Below are 23,815 nucleotides of genomic sequence, written 5' to 3' on the forward strand. Positions count from 1 at the left end.
TGGGCGATCACTCTATCACTTCCCCATAAGACTCACTAGCATAAACCATTTTCTCCTATTTTCTCCTTGGTGTTCTGAGAGTCAACTACAAGCAAACAATTTGTGCCAAAAGCAAATTTAAACCAAAAGAGTGAGTTGAAATCGACGAGTTCAGTATAAACAGATGGAAAAAGATAGTTTCCGGCCAGGCACCCTGGCTCACGCCTGTAATCCCAGCACTTTGGGAGGCCAAGGCAGGCGCATCACTTGAAGTCAGGAGTTTGAAACCAGCCTGGCCAACATGGCAAAACCCCAGGCCTACTAAAAATACAAAAATTAGCCGAGAGTGGTGGCAGGCACCTGTAATTCCAGCTACTCAGGAGGCTAAGGCAAGAGGATCACTTGAACCTGAGAGGCAGAGGTTGCAGTGAGCCAAGATTGCGCCACTGCACTTCAGCCTGGGTAACAGAGCAAGGCTCAGTCTCAAAAATAAAAATAAAAATAAATACATACATACATACATATATAAAATAAAAATACAGAAAATTAGCTAGGCATGGTGGCATACGCCTGTAGTCCCAGCTACTTGGGAGGCTGAGGTGGGAGAATCACTTGAGCCTAGGAGGTTGAGGCTACAGTGAGCCCTGATCATGCCACTGCACTCCAGCCTGGGTGACAGAGTGAGATCTTGCTTAAAAAAAAAAAAAAAGACATTTATAAAGTCACACACAATTGACAGATACACAGAATGCTCATAAATGCATCCAAAAAGCCTACCAAGGCCAGGAGCGGTGGCTCATACCTGTAATCCCAGCACTTTGGGAGGCCAGGGCGAAAGAATAGCTTGAGGTCAGGAGTTCAAGATCAGACTGGCCTGGCCAGGCGCGGTGGATCACACCTGTAATCCCAGCACTTTGGGAGGCCAAGGTGGGCAGATCACAAGGTCAGGAGATTGAGACCATCCTGGCTAACACAGTGAAACCCCGTCTCTACTAAAAAATACAAAAAATTAGCCGGGTGTTGTGGCGGGCACCTGTAGTCCCAGCCACTCGGGAGGCTGAGGCAGGAGAATGGCGTGAACCCAGGAGGCGGAGCTTGCAGTGAGCCAAGATCGTGCCACTGCACTCCAGCCTGGGCGACAGAGTGAGACTCCATCTCCAAAAAAAAGACCAGACTGACCAACATGGTGAAACCCCATCTCTACTAAAAATACAAAAATTAGCCGGGCATGGTGGCCTGTGCCTGTAATCTCAGCTACTCAGAAGGCTGAGGCAGGAGAACTGCTTGAATCCGGGAGGCGGAGGTCGCAGTGAGCCGAGATCACACCACTGCACTCTAGCCTGGGCGACAGAGTGAGACACCACCTCCAAAAAAAAAAAAAAAAAAAAAAAGTAAGAGGAAAAAAGAAATCTGATAGGTATGACTGGAGCAACAACAACAAAAAGCAAACCAAAGATAGATTCCTAATCAGATCATTTGTAAACCTAAAAATAACAGGTAAATGACGCTGAAGGTGAGCATCTAACTGTGATGCAGTCACTTACTGGCTTGAGGTCCCTGTGAGCGTAGCCCTGGCTGTGCACGTAAGCAACAGCAGATACTATCTGACGGAAGACAACCCGGGTCTCCTCTTCTGACAGGCGATCCTGGGAAATTATATAGTCAAACAGCTCTCCTCCAGGGCAGTACTTCAACAGCAATGGAATCACAGATATTGTTACAACTTAAAAAATCACTTCACAGAAATTTAAAATAAGAAAGTAAACTTAACTCAGAGATATTATTAATTCAACTTTATAGGGAATGGAACTGAGTAAGGTATATTCAAAAGTACACTCTCAGGATCAAACAAGTCAATAATGACTCCAGGAATGAGAATAATAACTCTTTCTTCGAACAGTTTTATTACCAGTAAGTAGAAGTAAAACCAACTACCACTGTGATTTTAAAAAGCTCACCCAGGGTTTTATATTTTTATAGCAAAGTATTAAAACCCATTCTCATCTTAATGTACTCTCATTTAGTGTAATTACCTGAAATTTAAAAACCCAGCAGTAATTATTGTTTCTCTATCCCAAAGACCAGTGGTTTTCAATCTGTACCAGAAGGAGCCCAGGTCTACAGAGGTATCTCAGAGGCTGCAGAACAGGTACCAGAGCACAAAGCTCAAGGCTTTCCATCCCTTTCCCAGGGCACAGAAAACTTTCTCCACTTTTCTGTGAGCTGGGTTTCCATTTTAGCAATATCAATTAAAATTACAAATGCATATAGACTTGACCTCACAGTTCCACATTTAGTTACTGCTCTTATAGATGTACTCACTCATATCAAAAAACAGTACTTTGGCCGGGCGCCGTGGCTCACGCCTGTAATCCCAGCACTTTGGGAGGCCGAGGTGGGTGGATCAGGAGTTCGAGACCAGCCTGGCCAACCCATCTCTACTAAAAATACAAAAAATTAGCCAGGCGTGGTGGCGGGCGCCTGTAATCCCAGCTACTCAGGAGACTGAGGCAGGAGAATCGCTTGAACCTGGGAGGCAGAGGTTGCAGTGAGCCAAGATTGCACCACTGCACTCCAGCCTGGGTGACAAAGTGAGACTTCGTCTCAAAAAACAAACAACAACAGCAACAACAACAACAAAAAATATACCTTAAAGATCATTTACTGCAGCAGCAGTGTTTGTAAAAGCAAAAGACTAGAAACAACTGTCTTAGCCCATTTGGGCTGCTATAACAAAATACCTTACACTGGGTAATTTATAAACAACAGAAATGTATTGCTCACATTTCTGGAGGCCGGGAAGTCTAACATCAAGGTGCCACTAGATTCAGTGTCTAGTGAGGTTCTGTTGCTCACAGTTGGCATGTGCTATGTATTCTCATATGGTGGAAGGGAGCAAACAGGCTCCCTAAAGCCTCCTGTATAAAGGCACTAATCCCATTCATAAGGGCTCTGCCCTCATAATCTAATCACCTCCTTAAAGGGCCCCACCTCTTAATACTATCACACTGGGGATTAAGTTTCAACATACGAATTTGTGGGGAATACCAGCATTCAGACCTAAATGCTGATACTATATAAACTATGACACGGAATGGAATTCTAGGCAATAATTAAAAAAAAAAAAAAAAAAGAGGAAGCTCTTTACAAACTGATATGAAACAATGTCCAGTACTAAGTTATTCAGACTATAGATTGATATAGTGGCTTACAAAAGTATTATGCTGAGCAAAAGAAGCCTAACAAAAGAATAAGCAAAAGAATACTATATGAGTCATTTACATCATAGTCTAGAATAGATTAAACTGATCTGCTGTGATAGAAATCAGATGAGTAGTTGCTGGTAAGGGCAGGGTGGCTATGGTTACAAGGAAAACTTCAAAAGGGCTGGAGAAAACTTTCTGAGGTGATAGAGATGTTTTATACTTTGGGGTGGGAGGTACATGGGTATATACATTTGTCAAACTGCATACCTAATGTGTACATTTTATTATATGTAAATTTATACCTCAATAGGAAATTTTTTAATGTTATACAGTAAGTTTTACAAAAAGAAAACAGCCTACTTCATATTTTCAAATAAAGAAATACAAAATAAAGAGAAATAAAAATGTCTAAAATATCTGAATGTGCTCAGATGGTCTCTAAGATCAATTGTTACCTGGGAAAAAAACAAGGTGCAAAGTAATAATTTGTGACCATTTGTGTCACACCATGTGTGTGTAAGCTACACACACACACACACACATATAAAATACACATACGTATAAAATATATGTAGGTATCTACAAGAGACACAAGAAAAGTACATGAATGGCTCAGAGAAAAGAAAATTTGAGGGCCGGGCGCGGTGGCTCACTCCTGTAATCCCGAGCACTTTGGGAGGCTGAAGTGGGCAAATTGCCTGAGGTCAGAAGTTTGAGACCAGCCTGGCCAACATGGTAAAACCCCGTCTCTACTAAAAAATACAAAAATTAACCGGGGGTGATGGCACGTGCCTACAATCCCAGCTACTCAGGAGGCTGGGGCAGGAAAAATCACTTGAACCCGGGAGGCGGAGGTTGTAGTGAGCCAAGGTTACGCCCTTGCACTCCAGCACTCAAGACAGTGTGAGACTCCGTCTCAAAAAAAAAAAAAAGAAAAGAAATGTGATGACTAGAGTGGGGCATAGTTGCTCACGCCTGCAATCCCAACATTTTGGGAGGCCAAGGAGGGAAGATCGCTTAAGGCCAGGAGTCCAAGACCAGCTTGGGCAACAGGCCAAGACCCCCATTTCTATTAATAATATAATAAAATTTAAAAATTAAAGAATATTGGATGACTGGGATGTAGGGGAAAGAGAGGATTTTGTTTTTTAATATATACTCCCTGTACCTTTTTTTTTGAGACAGGGTCTCACTCTGTTGCCAAGGCTGGAGTGCAGTGGTGCAATCATAGCTCACTGTAGCCTATATCTCCCAGGCTCCTCACCTGAGCCTCCCAAGTAGCTGGGACTACAGGTGTGCACCACCATACCCAGCCTTTTTTTCTTTTTTTATTTAAGTAAAAACAAGGTCTCACTATGTTGCTCAAGCTAGTCCCGAACTCCTTAGCTCAAGTGATCTTCCCACCTTGGCCTCCCAAAGTGCTGGGATTACAGGCACGAGACACTGCACCCCGCCACTCTCTTGTACCTTTTAAATTTTCTCCTAGGTTCATGGATGCTTGGGAGATTTTAACAATTCTTTTTCTTTTTTGAGACAGAGTCTCGCTCTGTCACCCAGGCTGGAGTGCAGTGGCATGATCTCAGCTCACTGCAAGCTCTGCCTCCCAGGCTCAAGTGATCCTCCTACCTCAGCCTCCCAGGTAGCTGGGACTATAGGCATGCACCACCACAACTGGCTAAGTTTTTGTATTTTTTGTAGAAATGGGGTTTTCCCATGTTGCCCAGGCTAGTCTCGAACTCCTGGCCTCAAATAATCCACCAGCCTTGGCCTCCCAAAGTGCTGCAGTTACAAGCGTGACCCCCTGCGCCTGGCCCTAAGAATTTTATTTGAACAAAGGGATCACCTAAAAATATAAAGAGGTTTTAAAATTACCAAAGAGGTTTTAAAATGTGGACCATGTAGGTAGATGTACAGTGTAGTAATACAATGTACTACTATACAATAGCTCTAAATCCAAAACATTCAACGTTATAATTTTTTTTTTATTTTTTAGAGACAGGGGTTTGTTCTGTCACCCAGGCTGGAGTACAGTGCCATTAACGTGGCTCACTGCAGCCTCAAACTCCTGGACTCAAGCAATTCTCCTGCCTCAGCCTTCTGAGGAGCTGGAATGACAGGTGCGCACCACGCGCCATCACACCCGGCTTTTTTTTTCTTTTTTCTTTTGTATGTAGAGACAGGGTCTTGCTATGTTACTGAGGCTGGTTTTAAACCACTGGTTTCAAATGATCCTCCCGCCTCAGCCTCCCAAAGTGCTGGGATTATAGGCATGAGAGGACCCGGCCAAAATTATGATTTTTAAAATATGCTTTTAAAACAGTGCTATCCTGTGAAAATCATGTGCAAATTACGTATTATTTGGCTGAGACTAACGAAAACTAAAGAAGTTGAATAATACAAGTTCTAAAGACATCTTTCAAGACAAAAATGGCAAGTTAAAACTTGAAATTGCTTGGTTTACATAAAAGACACTGGAAGCTACCCAGTGCTGTGGGTTGAACTGTCACTGGATCAGGGTAAGCCTAAACCTTGGGTCCTTTTAAGAAGAGAGACATTTGGACAGAGACACAGCTACACAGAGAGGAAAACACCATTTGAAGACGGAGGCCAAGATGGGAGTGGTGCATCTATAAACCAAGGAGTGCCAAGGACTGCCAGCAACTACCAACAACTAGCAAAGAGGCAGGAAACAGATTCCCCCTCAGAACCTCCAGAAGGAACCAGCCTTGCCAACATTTTGATTTCAGACTTCAAACCTCCAGAACTGTCAGACAATGAGTTTCTGTTGCTTTAAGCCACCAAGTCTGTAGTAATTTGTTCCAACAGCCCTAGGAAATTAATACACCATATAAAACTAGAATGAGGCTGGGCACGGTGGCTCACGTCTGTAATCCCAGCACTCTGGGAGGCCGAGGAGGGCAGATCACAAGGTCAGGGATTGAGACCATCCTGGCTAACACGTGAAACCCCGTCTCTACTAAAAATATAAAAAATTAGCCGGGCATGGTGGTGGGTGCCTGTAGTCCCAGCTACTCAGGAGGCTGAGGCAGGAGAATGGCGTGAACTCGGGAGGTGGAAGGTGCAGTGAGCAGAGATGGCATCACTGCACTTCAGCCTGAGCGACAGAGCGAAATTCTGTCTCAAAAAAAAAAAAAAAAAAAAAAAAAAACTAGAATGAGTCCTTCCCTCTAGGAGAAAATTCTAACATATTCTATCTACTAAACCATACTACTCCATTAGGGGTGTATTAGAAAAATGACATTTACATTGAATCTCCAATTTATTATATACATCTATTTAATCTAAACTGTTACAAATGGAACAAAACAGGTAAGTCGCTTAACATCTCTTCTAATCTTTCAGGTGAAATGTACTTTTCTCTTTTACTATTGATAAAGTGATCAAATGTTTTCAGGTATCTGGAACATACTACTAACCTCAAGAACCATGAATATTTTGTTGGCTGTCTCTAGCACATGGTAGAGTTGACATATATGCTGATGTCTCAGGTTCTTCAAGGCCTCAATCTCCGTTTTGATCCGGGGCAAATCACTCTGTGACAAAACATCATATGGAATGAGCAATAAACTTATTCAGGTGGTGTTCCAAGCTCCAATACTAACAGCTTTAATACTAAGTAGCTGGCCGGGCACGGTGGCTCACGCCTGTAATCCCGCACTTTGGGAGGCCGAGGCGGGCGGATCATGAGGTCAGGAAATCGAGACCATCCTGGCTAACACGATGAAACCCTGTCTCACTAAAACTACAAAAAAATTAGCCGGGCGTGGTGGCAGGAGCCTGTAGTCCCAGCTACTCAGCAGGCTGAGGCAGGAGAATGGCTTGAACCCAGGAGGCGGAGCTTGCAGTGAGCTCAGATTGCGCCACTGCACTCCCACCTGGGCAACAGAGCAAGACTCTGTTTCAAAAAAAAATTACTAAGTAGCAAAAGCTATCAAAAAGCCCCCCCAAAAATTGTTCAACACTACAGAAAAATATAGCAAAATTTATTTGCATGTGCATAAAAAGGGCATTGGAGATTTTATGAAAGACAGGTTCAATGTGGGTCAACAGTACAACATCCAGAAAACAATCTTAGACTCCTTAGAAGGTTAGCATTCCAAACAAGGAAAATGACAGAAACACTACTCAGTCATCATGCCTGAGCTACCACTTTCAGCCTTAGCAACACCGTTTAAGAAGCATGCTGAGCAAAAAACCAGTGAACTTAGGTGGAAGGTATATGGGTATTCACTGTCTCCGTCTCCAATCTTTTCTGAGGTCTTGAAACTTTCAAAATAAAAAGTTGGGTGGGGAGAGGAAGATAAGCCAAGCTGAAAAAACTTTAAAGGACAGAAGCCTAGAGATATCATCAAGTAACAAGTAAAACTTCATTATAAAAAGGGACCCTGAGGCAGGGCGCAGTGGATCACGCGTATAATCCCAGCACTTTGGGAGGCTAAGGTGGGCGGACTACCTGAGGTTGGGACTTCGAGACCAGCCTGACCAACGTGGAGAAACCCCATCTCTACTTAAAATATAAAATTAGCCAGGCATGGTGCCGCATGGCTGTAATCCCAGCTACTCGGGAGGCTGAGGCAGGAGAATTGCTTGAACCTGGGAGGTGGAGGTTGCGGTGAGCCGAGATCATGCCACTGCACTCCAGCCTGGGCAACAAGAGTGAAACTCCGTCTCAAAAAAAAAAAAAGGGGGGGGGGGACTCTGGGCCAGGCGCGGTGGCTCATGCCTGTAATCCCAGCACTTTGGGAGGCCAAGGTGGGCAGATCAACTGAGGTCAGGAGCTCAGGACCATCCTGGCCAACATGGAGAAAGCCCGTCTCTACTAAAAACACAAAATTAAAAATACAAAATTAGCTGGGCATGGTGGCGCATGTCTGTAATCCCAGCTACTCTGGAGGCTGAGGCAGGAGAATTGCTTGAACCCTGGAGGTGGAAGTTGCAGTGAGCCGAGATCGATCCAGCCTGGGAAACAAGAGCAAAACTCCATCTCAAAAAAAAAAGGACTCTGATTGGGTGTGGTGGCTCACACCTGTAATCGCAGCACTTTTGAGAGGCTGAGGCGGGCAGATCGCGAGGTCAGGAGTTCAAGATCAGCCTGGCCAACATGGTGAAAACCCATCTCTAATAAAAACACACATGAAAAAATTAGCCAGGCATGGTGGCGGGTGCCTGTAATCCCAGCTACTTGAAAGGCTGAAGCAAGGAGAATCACTTGAACCTGGGAGGTGGAGGTTGCAGTGAGCCGAGATCGTGCCACTGCACTCCAGCCTGGGGACACAGAGAGACTCTGTATCGAAAAAATTAAAAAAAAAAAAAAATACAAAATTAGCTGGGCGTGGTGGCACATGCCTGTAATCCCAGCTACTCAGGAGGCTGAGGCAGGAGAATCGCTTGAACCCAGGAGGCGGAGGTTGCCATTGCACTCCAGCCTGGGCAACAAGAGCGAAACTCCGCATCAGAAAAAAAAAAGGCGGGGGGGCTCTACAGTGGCTCATGCCTGTAATCCCAGCACTTTGGGAGGCTGAGGCAGGCGGATCACGAGGTCAGGAGTTCAAGACAAGCCTGGCCAAAATGGTGAAATCCCATCTCTACTAAAAATACAAAAACTAGCCAGGCATGGTGGCGGGCACCTGTAATCCCAGCTACATGGGAGGCTGAGGCAGGAGAATTGCTCGAACCCAGGAGGCAGAGGTTGCAGTGAGCTGAGATCACACCCCTGCACTCCAGCCTGGGTGACAAAGCAAGACTCCATCTTGAAAAACAAATAAAATAAAAAGGGACTCCGTCTTAATGGCCAGTGTCTCAGGACCCAGTTATCCAGGACTATGCAACTAGATATCATGTCTTGACAAAGAATCAACTGTAACTTTCACTATCTTGGTATGATAATCTTTTTTCTTTGTGGGGAGGAAGCCTGATGACTAAAACCATGGAAGTAATCGGCCAGGCATGGTGGCTCACACCTGTAATCCCAGCACTTTGAGAGGCTGAGGCAGACGGACCAAGAGGTCAGGAGATCGAGACCATCCTGGCTAACACGGTGAAACCCCGTCTCTACTAAAAATACAAAAAAATTAGCTGGGCGTGGTGGCGGAAGCCTGTAGTCCCAGCTACTCTGGAGGCTGAGGCAGGAGAATGGCGTGAATCCGGGAGGCAGAGCTTGCAGTGAGCCGAGATCGTGCCACTGCACTCCAGCCTGGGCGACAGAGCAAGACTCCATCTCAAAAATAAATAAATAAATAAATAAAACCACGGAAGTAATCAAAATATTATTAAAATCCTAGAAAATAACTAAAATGAGCATAATAACAACAGAAAATATAAAAACAAGTTTAGAAATCATGAATTAATGTCATATTACGCTTTAGAATAAGTTTTGAGCATCAGTGTGATAACACATTTTGTAATAACATTTTGTTTGCTATTTAAGTATTTGAAGTGTTAAAGTAAGTCATACTGAAGTTATAACTGAAATTTAAACTGCTTAAGGGAATTAATCTAATTGATACTCATGTTTAAATGCTCAAGAAAAATGGTTTTAATGCTTTTTTCTTAGATTAATAAATAGAAAACAAAAAATTGAATAAAACAAAAAAACTGGAGGAAAGCCTGAATTGTCCACTGACAGATAATTAAAAATAATTTCTTATACTGGTCACTGTATGATTTTAGCATATATTTAGGAAGAAACTCAAATGATTTAATGACATTGCTATAACAAAACTACTTACATACTCTTTGACTTTTTTTTTTTTTTCTGGAGACAGGGTCTTGTTCTGTCATCCAGTCTGGAGTGCAGCGGCGCCATCTCGGCTCACTGCAGCCCAACCTCCCAGACTCAAGTGATCTTCCCACCTCAGCCCCGCAAGTAGCTGGGACTACAGGTATGTACCACCACGTCCAGTTAAATTTTTTGTATTTTTTGTAGAGAAGGGCTTTCACCTTGTTGCCCAGGCTGGTCTCAAACTCCTGAGCTCAGGCAATCCGCCCACCTTGGCCTCCCAAAGTTCTGGGATTACAGGTGTGAGCCACAGTGCCTGGCTCCCTTTGACTTATTTATGTGTTAATCAGAACTTATATCTTTAACAATTAAAAAAGTAGGTAACAATTGATATTAAGCCCTATCTCATTCCAACAATAAAAACATCAAAAAAAACCTTTTTTTAGACAAGATCTTGCTCTGTTGCCCAGGCTAGAGTGCAGTGGTGCAATCACAGCTCACTGTAGCCTCAACCTCCTGGGCTCAAGGGACCCTCCCACCACCACCTCCCAAGTAGCTGGGACTACAGGCATGCACAACCACACCTGGCTAAATTTTTTTTATTTTTTGTAGGGACAAGACTTGCCATATTGCCCAGGCTAGTCTCGAACTCCTGGCCTCAAGCAATCCTCTGGCCTCAGCTTCCCAAAGTGCTGGAATTACAGGGATGAGCCACCACACCCAACCAAAAATTATTTTTTATGTTTGATAATTAAGGACAATTACAAAATGTTAGGCTGGGAGTGGTAGCTCACACCTGTAATCCCAGCACTTTAGGAGGCCGAGGTGGGTGGATCACTTGAGGTCAGGAGTTCAAGACCAGCCTGGCCAACATGATGAAATCCTGTCTCTACTGAAAATACAAAAATTAGCTGGACATGGTGGCACACGCCTGTAGTACCAGCTACTCAGGTGGCTGAGGCAGGAGAATCATTTGAACCCAGGAGGCAGAGGTCGCAGTGAGCCGAGATCGCGCCACTGCACTCCAGCCTGGTGACAGAGAAAGACTCCATCTCAAAAAAAACAAAACAAAAAACAAAGAATGGTAGAAGGAATTAGAAAAAAAAGATGACTCAAGGTGACTTCAAACACTGGAATGGGTACAGAAGCCCCAGAAAAACCACCAAAAGAGACAGGCTTTATCTCAACATAAAAATAACTTTTTATACATTGTAGCCAAGACCACAAACTGAATGGGCTGCTTTAGGAGATAACAAGCTGTTCCCCCTGGAAGAATTCACATAGAGGAAAAAGAGGCTGATTAGGAAAATGATTTAATTAGATAACTTCTAAAGCCATTTTGAATAAAATGCTGGGACAGGCCAAGTACAGTGGCTCACCCCTACATACCCTGTACTTTGGGAAGCTGAGATGGGAAGACTGCTTGAGGCCAGGAGTTTGAGACCACCCTGGGCAACAGACTAAGACCTTGTTTCTAGAAAAATGTTTAAAAATTAGGCAAGCATAGTGGCATGTGCCCCTGGTCACAGCCACTCAGGAGGCTGAGGTGGGAGGATCACTTAAGCCCAGCAGGTACAGGCTGCAGTGAGCTGTGATTGTGCAACTGCACTCCAGCCTGGGCAACAAAGTGAGACTGTCTCAAAAAAAAAAAAAAAAGCTAGGACATAATATTTATCTATTTACCTATCTATAGTACCAAAATGATTTATATTTAGTAAGAGTATCATAAGAAAATAAAGATGGGGCCGGGCGCGGTGCCTCACGCCTGTAATCCCAGCACTTTGGGAGGTCGAGGCACGCGGTTCACAAGGTCTGGAGATCGAGACCATCCTGGCTAACATAGTGAAATCCCATCCCTACTAAAAAAAAAAAAAAAAAAAAAATTAGCCAGGCATGGTGGCGGGCACCTGTAGTCCCAGCTACTCAGGAGGCTGAGGCAGGAGAATGGCGTGAACCTGGGAGGCGGAGGTCGCCGTGAGCCGAGATCGCGCCACTGCACTCCAGCCTGGGCGACAGAGCAAAACTCCGTCTCAAAAAAAAAAAAAAAGTAAAGAAAAGAAAAGAGGCCGGGCGCGGTAGCTCACGCCTGTAATCCCAGCACTTTGGGAGGCCGAGGCAGGCAGATCACGGGGTCAGGAGATTGAGACCATCCTGGCTAACACGATGAAACCCCGTCTCTACTAAAAATACAAAAAATTAGCCGGGCGTAGTGGCGGGCGCCTGTAGTCCCAGCAACTCGGGAGGCTGAGGCAGGAGAATGGCGTGAACCCGGGAGGCGGAGCTTGCAGTGAGCCGAGATCGCGCCACTGCACTCCAGCCTGGGCGACAGAGTGAGACTCCGTCTCAAAAAAAAAATAAAAAAAGAAAAGAAAAGAAAGATGGGACATATTAATATCCAGAAACACCTACAGGCTACAGACTACAGATGGATGCTACAGACTTCAAATATGTGCCACTGCCCTGCGTTAAAATCTGAAGAACAAAGTAATCCCTTCCCCCAGATTACTTTTTAAAACCACAGATCTATACGTTTTTTAAAAGCTATAAAAATATTATTCTAAGAGCAGTAACTAGAACATTAGAACAATTCAGGTTTTAATTCACGAAACTGATCTATAAGTGGACTATTTTTAAAATAAATCTAAACTTACCCCTAGTGTGTTTTTATCCATGATTTTTATAGCTACCGTCTCTCCAGTAAGGATATGGCAGGCAAGTTTGACCTTTGCAAAGCCACCTAAGTAGGAAAATGTATTATGAAAGCATAAGCAAGGACTCAGGCACAAACACCTTTTTATATATAATAATTTAAAAAGACTCCATCAAGCCAAATTTTCCTAGAAGTTTGTGGCTTTTTTTTCCTGTTGCTTCTTGTTATCCAATGTCTAGCTGAAGGTTTGTTTTTTTTTAACCATGATAGTGTATCTCAAACTTTGTAATAAAAAAAAAAACAGAACTCACTTTAGAAATCTGCTTTATGAATAACCTTGCAATTAAATTTCCTTTATAATTAACACTGCTAGAACACAATATAAAGTTGCTGAGGCCAAAGACAAATTATATGAAACTTCCACTCAGTTTTAAATATTTGAGGCCGGGCACGGTGGCTCACGCCTGTAATCCCAGCACTTTGGGAGGCTGAGGCGGGCGGATCACAAGGTCAGGAGATCGAGACCATCCTGGCTAACACAGTGAAACTCCGTCTCTACTAAAAATGCAAAAAATTAGCCTGGCATGGTGGCGGGCACCTGTAGTCCCAGCTACTCGGGAGGCTGAGGCAGGAGAATGGCATGAACCCAGGAGGTGGAGCTTGCAGTGACCCGAGATCTCACCACTGCACTCCAGCCTGGGCGACAGAGCGAGACTCCATCTCCAAAAAAAAAAAAAAAACTTTGAAGATAAGCAATTATTTTTCAAAACTGAACCAAAAGCTGGACAAATGTCTCCACTCAGGCAGCTAAAAGAAATCTCCAAATTAACATTTCCAAAAAGAACTTCCTAGTAGTCTCTCCCATGGTCTTCTTCCTTTCAACAAAGGGCAACTCCATTTTCCCTGGTGCTCAGGCCAAAAACCCTGGAACCATCCTTAGCCCTTCTCTTTCTCTAGCACTCCAACCCATCAATAAATCCCATTGGCTCTGTCTTCAAAATATATCAATGGTTACCTTGGGGGAAAGCAGGCAGATACTCCCTGGAAACGGTCTATGTCTTGATCCGCACAGAGAATATATGGGTATGTGTATACATATATATGTGTAAAACTCCACTGAGATTATTGCACTTTGCATATTTTACTATATGTTATACCTCAATAAAAACATACACACATAGGTGTGTATATATGTGTGTGTGTAAAATGTCCCACCCCTTTCACTGCTTTTACCACATCACCCTCATCCACACCACCATCATCTCTAGCATCAACACCTGAATTATTGCAATAGTCTGCTAACATCTCCCTGCCTCTGCTCTTGCCCTCCTTCATCCAACCTTTTATCTACCAAGCAGCCACAGCAACTCTGTAAAAACAAAGGTCAAATTACCCCTTAACTCAAAACTCTCCAATGACTTTAATTTAAAATAAAAGTCAAGAAATAAAAGAAGCCTGGGCGCGGTGGCTCATGCCTGTAATCCCAGCACTTTGGGAGGCTGAGGTGGGCGGATCACGAAGTCAGGAGATCGAGACCATCCTGATTAACACGGTGAAACCCCGTCTCTACTAAAAATACAAAAAATTAGCCAGGCATGGCGAGCGCCTGTAGTCCCAGCTACTCGGGAGGCTGAGGCAGGAGACTGGCGTGAACCCGGAGGGCAGAGCTTGCAGTGAGCCAAGATCGTGCCACTGCACTCCATCCAGCCTGGGCGACAGAGTGAGACTCCGTCTCAAAAAAAAAGAAATAAAAGAAATATTTAGAATAAATTATTTAGAATAAAAGTCAAAGTCCTTGCAATAACCTACAGGGCTTCTCCTACTATTCTCCTCTCTGCTTGCTCCACTTTTTCTTACTGAAGTAGGTAGAAGAATTTTAAAACTGTGTGGGTTAGACGAAAAAGCTCACACCTACCCAAATAATCTATACTCTCAAATAGTTGATCTATCCACTGCCTCCAAAAAAAATAACAATTACCTGTCCCAATAGTTTCATGTAATTCATAATATTTGAGAAGTTCATCATAATCTTTCATAGTCCTCTTGCAAGTTTATTTGGAATTAGAAAAAGAACCTAGAAGACAGAGAGTATATAATCAATAAAGGAAATAATACTGGATCATCTCCTCCATTCTTGTAACTGCAAATCTAAATAAGTCTTATGCATTTACATGATACTGAAAAAACTGATTATTGGCCATATGAAAAAAAGGATTCCTATCTCACACCATACATAAAAATGAATTCCAGATAGACTTAAAAAGTATGAAACATAAACCTTTAAAACTTTTTAAAGAATATTGTCATTATTTCAGGATAGGAGAGGATCACTTAAATAAAGTACTAATAATAATAATGAAAAAAATTAATATATTAAACAACATTAAAATTAAGAACTTCAGCTGGGCACAGTGGTGCATGTGTTGTCAGCCACTTGGGAGGACAGCTTGAGCCCAGGAGTTCGAGGCCAGCCTGGGCAACATAGCAAGACCACATCTATAAAAAAAAATAAAAATAAAAATAAGCACTTCTATACAACCAAAGACACCATCAAAAAAAGAAAACCATAAATGTGAGAAGATACTTGCAACAAATATAATAGTGGATGTACATAGGAAACACATAAACTCTGACAAAACAATAAGAAAAACTCAACAGCAAAATAAGCAAATGATACAAAAAACTTTTCTCAGCCGGGCATGGTGGCTCACGCCTGTAATCCCAGAACTTTGGGAGGCCAAGGCAGGCAGATCACAAGATCATGAGTTCGAGACCAGCCTGGCCAACATGGTGAAACCCCATCTCTACTAAAGATACAAAAAATTAGCCAAGCGGGGTGGCGTTCACCTGTAATCCCAGCTACTTGGGAGGCTGATGCAGGAGAATCGCTTGAACCTGGGAGGTGGAGGTTGCAGTGAGCCGAGGTCGTGCCATCGCACTCTAGCCTGGGTGAAACAGCCAGAATTTGTCTCAAAAAAAGAAAAAAAAATTCTCAAAGAAACACAAATGGCCAACAAAAACATGAAAAAGGGTGTCTCTGAGCCTACTCTGGCTCGGGAGGCTACCTGAAGAAAAAATAATTTAAAAAAAAAAGACACGAAGCTGGGCAAGGTGGCTCACACCTGTAATCCCAGCACTTTGGGAGGCTGAGGAGGGTAGATCACCTGAGGTCAGGGTTCGAGACCAGCCTGACCAACATGACGAAACCCGTCTCTACTAAAAATACAAAAATTAGCCAGGCATGGTGGCAGGAGCCTGTAATCCCAGCTACTTGGGAGGGTGAGGCAGGAGAATCACTTGAACCTGGGAGGCGGAGGTTGCAGTAAGCTGAGATTGTGCCATTGCACTCCAGCCCGGGCAACAAGAGTGGAACTCCGTCTCAAAAAAAAAGGCCGGGTGCGGTGGCTCACGCCTGTAACCCCCGCACTTTGGGAGGCCGAGGCAGGTGGATCACAAGGTCAGGAAATGGAGACCATCGTGGCTAACACCACAAAACCCTGTCTCTGCTAAAACTATAAAAAATTAGCCAGGGGTGGTGGCACGCGCCTGTAGTTCCACCTACTCGGGAGGCTGAGGCAGGAGGCAGAGGTTGCAGTGAGCCGAGATCATGCCACTGCACTCCAGCCTGGGCAACAGAGCGAGATTCTGTCTCAAAATAAAAAAAAAAAAAAAAAAAAAGAAGACATGAAAAAATTATCAGTAGTCATCAGGAAAACCCAAACTAAGACCCCAGTCATACACAATTTTATTATGTATATGATATGTATTTTATTATTATGCTTCACAACTTATGTGGGTTATATATACTGTTAATTATACATCAAATACTATATAAAAATTAGTTGTAAAAAAGTTAGGTAGATCTTATTGATTTTGTCTCCCTGAGTTTTAAAATTAGTTTATTTTTAAAAAACCATAGAACTAAGTAGGGCCCTGTTATGCAGATTAATATACAAAGTCACACTCATACCATCTCCATCTTACTTGTAGAAAATACCCTCTTGGTTGACTTTTAGAGATCAGCAGTGTGTCTGGAAAAACTGCTAATGCAGTTCTAGAAAACTTTTGAATTTGCTCTTATTCATTTATTCATACAGATATTTACTAAGCACCTATGATATGCCAAACCTGCCCTTGGCACTAGGGCTATAATGGAGAAGAAATATGATTCTGCCCTCATGGAGTGTATATTCTAGTGGAGAAGACAAAAGGCAAATAAGTAGACAACAAATTAATAATTATAATTTATAGGCCGGGTGCAGAGGCTCACGCCTATAATCCCAGCACTTTGGGAGGCCAGGGTGGGCGGATCACGAGGTCAGGAGTTCGGGACCAGCCTGGCCAACATAGTAAAACCCGGTCTCTACTAAAAAATATAAAAATTAGGCCGGGCGCAGTGGCTCACACCTGTAATCCCAGCACTTTGGGAGGCCAAGGCGGGCAGATCACCTGAGGTCGGGAGCTTGAGACCAGCCTGACCAACATGGTGAAACCCCGTCTCTACTAAAAATACAAAATTAGCCAGGTGTGGTGCCACATGCCTGTAATCCCAGCTACTCGGGAGGCTGAGGCAGGAGAATTGCTTGAACCCAGGAGACGGAGGTTGCAGTGAGCCAGGATCGTGCCACTGCACTCCAGCCTGGGCAACAAGAGCGAAATTCCACCTCACAAAAATAAATAAATAAATAAATATATAAATAAATTAGCCAGGCCTTGTGGTGTGCGCCTGCAATCCCAGCTACTCGGGAGGCTGAGGCAGGAGAATTGCTTGAACCTAGGAGGCAGAGGTTGCAGTGAGCCAAGATCACGCCACTGCACTCCAGCCTGGGAGACAAAGCAAGATTCTGTCTCAAAAAATAATAATTACTATTATTATTATCTATACTAAATACTGAAATAAAAATAAGCAACAGTGGTTTCTGAGAAGGTAACATTTAAGCCAAGCTCTAATTCAAAGGATGAGAATTGAGAAAATCAGCCCTGCCAGTAATCAGACTGTGATATTCCTATCAAAACTTGAACAATGGTTTCAATAGAATCTGAACATAACCATATAAACAATGTTTCCATACAAGGCTGTTAAAATAAAGATCCTTTATTTGACTGACTTCATTGTCTTCAATGACATCCTCAGGCCCACCTCATTCTTCCCTCATTCTGCCCCTTTCAACTCACTCTGAGACTACCCAAAATTCTCAAGAGTATGGTTTCTCTTGCTGCAGCAAACTAAATACATCTAATGATTTTTACTACAGATGTGGTCTTTGGTCTGTAGGCCTTAACAGTCATAGCCCACAAAGAATTAGAGGGAGAATATTCCAGAAAGAGGGAATTTAGGTGCAAAGATCCTAGAGGAAGTAAAAGTTGACAGGTACTGAACTGAGGCTGCTTTTAGAGGTAACAGGTGATGGAAATGCAGCTCTGGAGCTGGGACAATTGGTTAGCCATGAGGTGAAGGAAAAAAAAAACACACATTGGATCTCTATCTCACACCATACAAAATCAGTAACAGTTGTAAAGACTTAAAAGCAAAAGACAAATATTTGAAATGTTGAAAACATAGATAGCTAAGGTCTTCCCCATACCAAACCTACAGCTAGGAGTGGCAAAAGGAAGAAGCGTAAAGATAGCTGGGCATGGTGGCTCATGTCTGTAATCCCAGCAATTTGGGAGGTCAAGGCAGGAGGATTGCTTGAGGCCTGGAGTTCAAGACAAGCCAGGACAATATAGCAAGACCTTGTCTCTACTAAAAATAAAAAACAGCCAGGCGCAGTGGCTCACACTTGTAATCCCGGCACTTTGGAAGGCTGAGGCGGGCGGATCACCTGAGGTTGGGAGTTCAAGACCAGCCTGACCAACATGGAGAAACCCCATCTCTACTAAAAATATAAAAAATTAGCCAGGCGTGGTGGCCCATGCCTGTAATCCCAGCTACTAGGGAGGCTGAGGCAGGAGAATCACTTGAACCTGGGAAGCAGAGGTTGCGGTGAGCCGAGATCGTGCCACTGCACTCCAGCCTGGGTAACAAGTGAAGCTGTGTCTCAAAAAAATAAATAAAAATTAAAAATTAAAATCTAGTCGAGGCCAGGTGCAGTGGCTCACGCCTATAATCCCAGCACTTTGGGAGGCTGAGGTGGGTGGATCACTTGAGGTCAGGAGTCACATGCCACCACTCCTGGCTAGTTTGTTTGTTTGAGATGGAGTCTCGCTCTGGTGCCCAGGCTGCAGTGCAGTAGTGCGATCTCAGCTCACTGCAACCTGTGCCTCCTAGGTTCAAGCTATTTTCCTGCCTCAGCCTCCCAAGTAGCTGGGACTACAGGCGAACAACACCATACCCGGCTAATTTTTGTATTTTTAGTAGAGATGGGGTTTCGCCATGTTGGCCAGGCTGGTCTCAGACTCCTGACCTCAGGTGATCCACCCTCCTTGGCCTCCCAAAGTGCTGGGATTACAGGCGTGAGCCATCGCCCTGGCCAAGCAAGCCTGTTTAAGCCTCAAATTGATGAGTGGCAGGTGCCACGTAAACTACCTTCAAATTCTCTGTTCTTCACCCTGCCCTTATCCAGAACTAAGTGACTAGCATGTTACTAAGCCTTAATAATGGCCATGAATTTGGAAGACCTAGAGTGTGAGTTCAACCTCAGAAGTGTGGTGAGCTTATAAAGGAAGACAGAGCTTAATAAGAGAAGGCCCTTCATACAATGATGAGTAGTCTTCTTAAAATTGAGGTGGAAAAAAATCTGAATGAACTTATCAAAACCCCAAAAGCCACAAAGGACATTTTAAAAATATCATTTTTCTATGCCTGAAACACTGATTCCATGAATCATTTTACTTGGAGAGAAAAAGAAAATTATTATCAGCAAGTAAAAAACGGCTGGGCACAGTGGCTCCCGCCTGTAATCCTAGCACTTTGGTAGGCCAAGGCAGGATCACCTGAGGTCAGGAGTTCGAGACCAGCCTGACCAACATGCAGAAACCCCGTCTCTACTACAAATACAAAAATTAGCCGGGCGTGGTGATGCACACCTGTAATCCCAGCTGCTAGGGAGGCTGAGGAAGGAGAATCGCTTGAATCCAGGAGGTGGAGGTTGCAGTGACCCGCGATCACGCCACTGCACTCTGGCCTGCACGACAGGAGTGAGACTGCAGCTCAAAAACAAACAAAAAAAATTTGGTCAATGAATAGGAAACTAGAGCAGAAGCTTTAGAAGGAAAAATATCAACACTCAAGAAAAAAATTAAATCAGCTTTAAAAAACAAGGTTCAGTCCTCAACATCAAAGCAGAAATAGCACACAAAAAGATAACATGCAAAACGACATTCTGATAAAATAAACAATATTAAGCCATTTCCTAGGAAGAGATCACACTGGACCCAACTTAATAAGTAGGTTGAACATTTAACCTAACAAAATCTGCATGAACACGGTAGGCAAACATTAGAAGAAGCAAGGTCAGGTCCCAGTACTGAGGGAAAATTGTTGATAGAAAATGAAACATTCTGCTTCCACTGCAGTAGAAAAAGTTACTCAAGGCAAGGAGACATCACAGAGGACAAATTTATTCTCACTGGGCACCTGAAGGCACAGGATTAAATACTTTAAACAGCAACACTAATTCAGAAATATTTTAAAGGGCATTTGTCAGTGGGGCAAATGTGGGGATAAACTGGAACCTCATCCTAAAAGCAAACAGGAACCATAGGACTAAGAAATTCCAAAAGGCAATAAAAACAGTAAAAGTATAGAAGTCAACCTAAGGCTCAGAAATCTTTGGAATCCTGATACAGAAGAAGAAAGAGAGCAGGAGAATGGAAACGGAGGAACACTGGACTATAAATCTGAATGCACATGTTTACATTCCATGCAAAGGACTGGGCTATTTCAAATTGTCACTCAGAAAGAGAAAGCAATTTGTAAGATGCTGGAATTCACTTCCCAGATTAGGGATTTAAGAGTGTCCTAATTAACTTAATAGACTTCTCTCAAAAGAGTTATAAACATCCCAGTCATGGCCTCTGGAAAACTAGCAGAGATGGGCAAGTTGTCTATTTAACAACTAAGGTAAGACTGAAGCCATGCACTTTTTTTTTTCTTTCTTTCTTCCATTTTCTCTATCTACCCCCTTCTCTCAAATTACATCATGTCTTTGGATGAGTAATACCAATGTGGGCCTAGATTATAGCTACTGAATCAAGGGAATATCGTTGTTGCTGCAATGTGAGAAAACTGGTGCTTACATTACAAACTGCTACACTAATAGCAGATTATACTTGATTTGTAAATCTTTGTGAATGTGGAGCTGGTTCTAAATATTCTCATGTGCCCTGTTTATCCTCTAAAGTTTGTTAATATAGAATACAGAAAAGCCTTGAGAACAGAGTAACCCAACTTTGTAGCTGCTGAAGGAGGTATATTATCAGTCAACGCGGAAGACAGCCTCTCAACTGTGAATAATGAAGAAGGAAATTAGACCCCAATCAGACACCTGAGTGCCCTTCTGGGCTTGACTAAATAAATAGAAGAATTGGGGGTATATATAATTGGGTTTTGTTTTTGTTTTTGTTTTTGAGACGGAGTCTCGCTCTCTTGCCTAGGCTGGAGTGCAGTGGCGTAATCTCGGCTCACTGCAACCTCCGCCCTCTGAGTTCAAGCAATTCTGCCTCAGCCTCCCAAGTAGCTGGGATTACAGGTGTGCGCCACCACGCCCGGCTAATTTTTTGTATTTTTAGTAAAGATGGGGTTTCACCATCTTGGCCAGGCTGGTCTTGAACTCCTGACCTCACAATCCATCCGCCTCGGCCTCCCAAAGTGCTGGGATTACAGGCGTGAGCCACCGCGCCCGGCCTATAATTGGGGTCTTTAACTTCTCAGAAGAGCAAGGAATTGGGATAATGAGAAGACGTTTATGGTTAAATTTTAAAGGATAGCAACAAATTGGGGGCATTTTTTAACAATATTATTTGGGCTATTCTATTACTTGCCGCATAAATACATTTACCTTATCTACAGAGCTTGGAAAGACACTGATGCTGAGGATAATTTCAAACAGGAAGTAGAATACAGAATGGTTTTTTGGGTTTTGTCTGTTTATTTGCTTGAGACAGGGTCTCGTTCTGTCACCTAGGCTGGAGTGCAGTAGCTAGATCTCGGCTCACCGCAACCTCCACCTCCTGGGTTCCAGAGATGCTCATGCCTCAGCCTCCCCAGTTGCTGGGATTACAGGCATGCGCCACCATGCCCGGTTAATTTTTTTTTTTTTTTTTTTTTTTTTTTTTGTATTTTTAGTAGAGACGGGGTTTCGCCATGTTGGCCAGGCTGGTCTAGAACTCCTGGCCTCAAGTGATCCGCCCACCTCGGCCTCCCCAAGTGCTGGGATTACAAGCGTGAGCCACCACGCCGGGCTCAGAATGGTTTATAATGTGGCCTGTAACACATTTAATTAGCATCCTGCCCTGCTCCCTTGCAAAGGCTTCTGGGAGCACCAACAATGAGGCACTCATTGGGATTGATCTGCCCATCTAGTTGGTCCACAGTAGTTACACAGAAAGCACAGACCCTTGGGAGAAACAAGCCCACGAAGGCCCAGTAAGGGCTTTTCTGATTTTTCTGATTTTCTAGCCAGACTCCATGGGAAACAGAAACCAAAATTTAAACCAAAGTTAGGAACACTGGCCTCTAAACAACAATCCAGGCTCCTGATACTCATCTCATTCCACTAACAAAGGAGAAATACCAAAGGTAATTACCCGTCCTAAGTGCTAGGGACCTGATTCCTCTCTTAGGCAGCCTTCCCTGAGTCTACCCTTTCCAGCTCCCACAACCCTACACCAGGTTTCTTGGTGGGAGCAATCCTGCTGCTCCTATTACTGATACAGCATTCGGTGAAAATTCCCCTTTTAGGCCGGGCGTGGTGGCTCACGCCTGTAATCCCAGCACTCTGGGAGGCCAAGGCGGGCGGATCACCTGAGGACACGAGCTAGAGACCAGCCTGGCCAACGTGGTGAAACCCCGTCTCTACTAAAAATACAAAAAATGAGCCGGGCGTGGTGGCGGATGTCTGTAAGCTCAGCTACTCGGGAGGCTGAGGCAGGAGAATCGCTTGAACTTGGGAGGCGGAAGTTGCGGTGAGCCGAGATCGCGCCATTGCACTCCAGCCTGGGCAACAAGAGCGAAACTCCGTCTTGAAGAAAAAGAAAAAAAATTCCCCTTTTAGTGTGAGCCTCTGAAGCCACTACTTTGGGGAGATGATAGGAGAGGATGGATTTGGACTCTGAAAAGGTAGTGATAACACATCTCCTTTTTTATTGGACTGCCCCAGTAAACTGAGTTGTACAAACAGAAAAAACTCGAAACCCTTCTGTCAACTTTTTTCGCGGGGAAGAGTCACGGAAACTGGAAACGGGAAATGGGAATTCACGTCTATCGCAGCCTCCTAGGTGGCAAACGCTTAGCCTGAACACCTCTTCAATAACCCTGTTAAGTAGACACGGTCATTATCCCCACTTACGGAGAAGAAAACCGCGGGTCGGAAAGGTCAAATATCTTATCCAGGGAACAGGGCTGGTAAAGCGCGGGGCTCCGATGAAATCCTCCAGTCTCCCGAGAGCCAGGAGCAAACTGGGTTTGGGCCGCTGCGCCCCGCACAGCCCAGACCCCAGCCATCAACTGCGACTGCGGCGGGCAGGCGGGAGAACTGACCTGAGGGGCGGAGGGCACGGCTGAGCGGCGCCCGACAGAAGGACAGGGGCCTGCTGTCCTGAGAGACGCGGCTGGTACGGCGTTCCTAAGAATCTTTTCGATCGCCGGGTTGTGGCCGCTTCCGCCCGCCAAGGGAATCAAATCTCCCGGGCCGGAAGGGGCGGGGACGCGGCGGGGGCGCGCGCGGCGCCGGATCCCAGGGAAGCGGACGCGCACGGCAGGCGGGGGCGCGCACAGTGCCGGGGGGTTCTCACCGGGGCAACGGCTCGCGGTCGCTGTGGAGCCGTGAAAGGGATGGCCGGGAGGTCCACTGGGCTGCGAGGGGTGACTTGAGGCCTTGGTCTGGCCCCGGAGGGCACGTGATGATTTTCCAGGTGGCGTGGATATGCCAAGTCTCCACAGAAGCCAACTTTCTTTCGTTCTCTTCCTAAAATTGACGTGCCCTCTGGCAGTCACAGTTCTCATTTTCGTCCTCCCTTGCCCACTGGCCGTTCTCCCACCCAGCAAAGACAGGCATACCTCCCCCTCTCCAAAATGTG

The 23,815-nt window shown here is 44.4% G+C and overlaps 1 protein-coding gene across 29 annotated transcripts in view; it reads right to left on the reverse strand.

The window, feature by feature from the left end:
* MELK (maternal embryonic leucine zipper kinase) overlaps window positions 1-23,588 on the reverse strand; it is a 102,864-nt gene extending 79,276 nt beyond the window's left edge. For 3 of the 29 annotated variants that reach the window (XM_063788569.1, XM_024345636.3, XM_001168991.6), the window contains exons 1-5: window positions 23,277-23,449; window positions 14,553-14,648; window positions 12,576-12,661; window positions 6,623-6,739; window positions 1,524-1,667 (exon numbers count right to left, since the gene is read on the reverse strand). In XM_063788569.1, coding sequence (XP_063644639.1) covers window positions 1,524-1,667; window positions 6,623-6,739; window positions 12,576-12,661; window positions 14,553-14,610 — 405 coding nt within the window. In that variant the 5' untranslated portion in view covers window positions 14,611-14,648; window positions 23,277-23,449. Of the gene's footprint in view, window positions 1-1,523; window positions 1,668-6,622; window positions 6,740-12,575; window positions 12,662-14,552; window positions 14,649-19,603; window positions 20,453-23,085 lie in introns of those variants that run through there. The other 26 variants (XM_063788562.1, XM_063788560.1, XM_063788561.1 and 23 more) reach the window with 21 other exon arrangements.
* Between the last annotated feature and the right edge of the window lie 227 nt (window positions 23,589-23,815).

Source organism: Pan troglodytes, chromosome 11 (genome assembly GCF_028858775.2).
Source record: "Pan troglodytes isolate AG18354 chromosome 11, NHGRI_mPanTro3-v2.0_pri, whole genome shotgun sequence".
Classification (NCBI taxonomy): Eukaryota; Metazoa; Chordata; class Mammalia; order Primates; family Hominidae; genus Pan; species Pan troglodytes.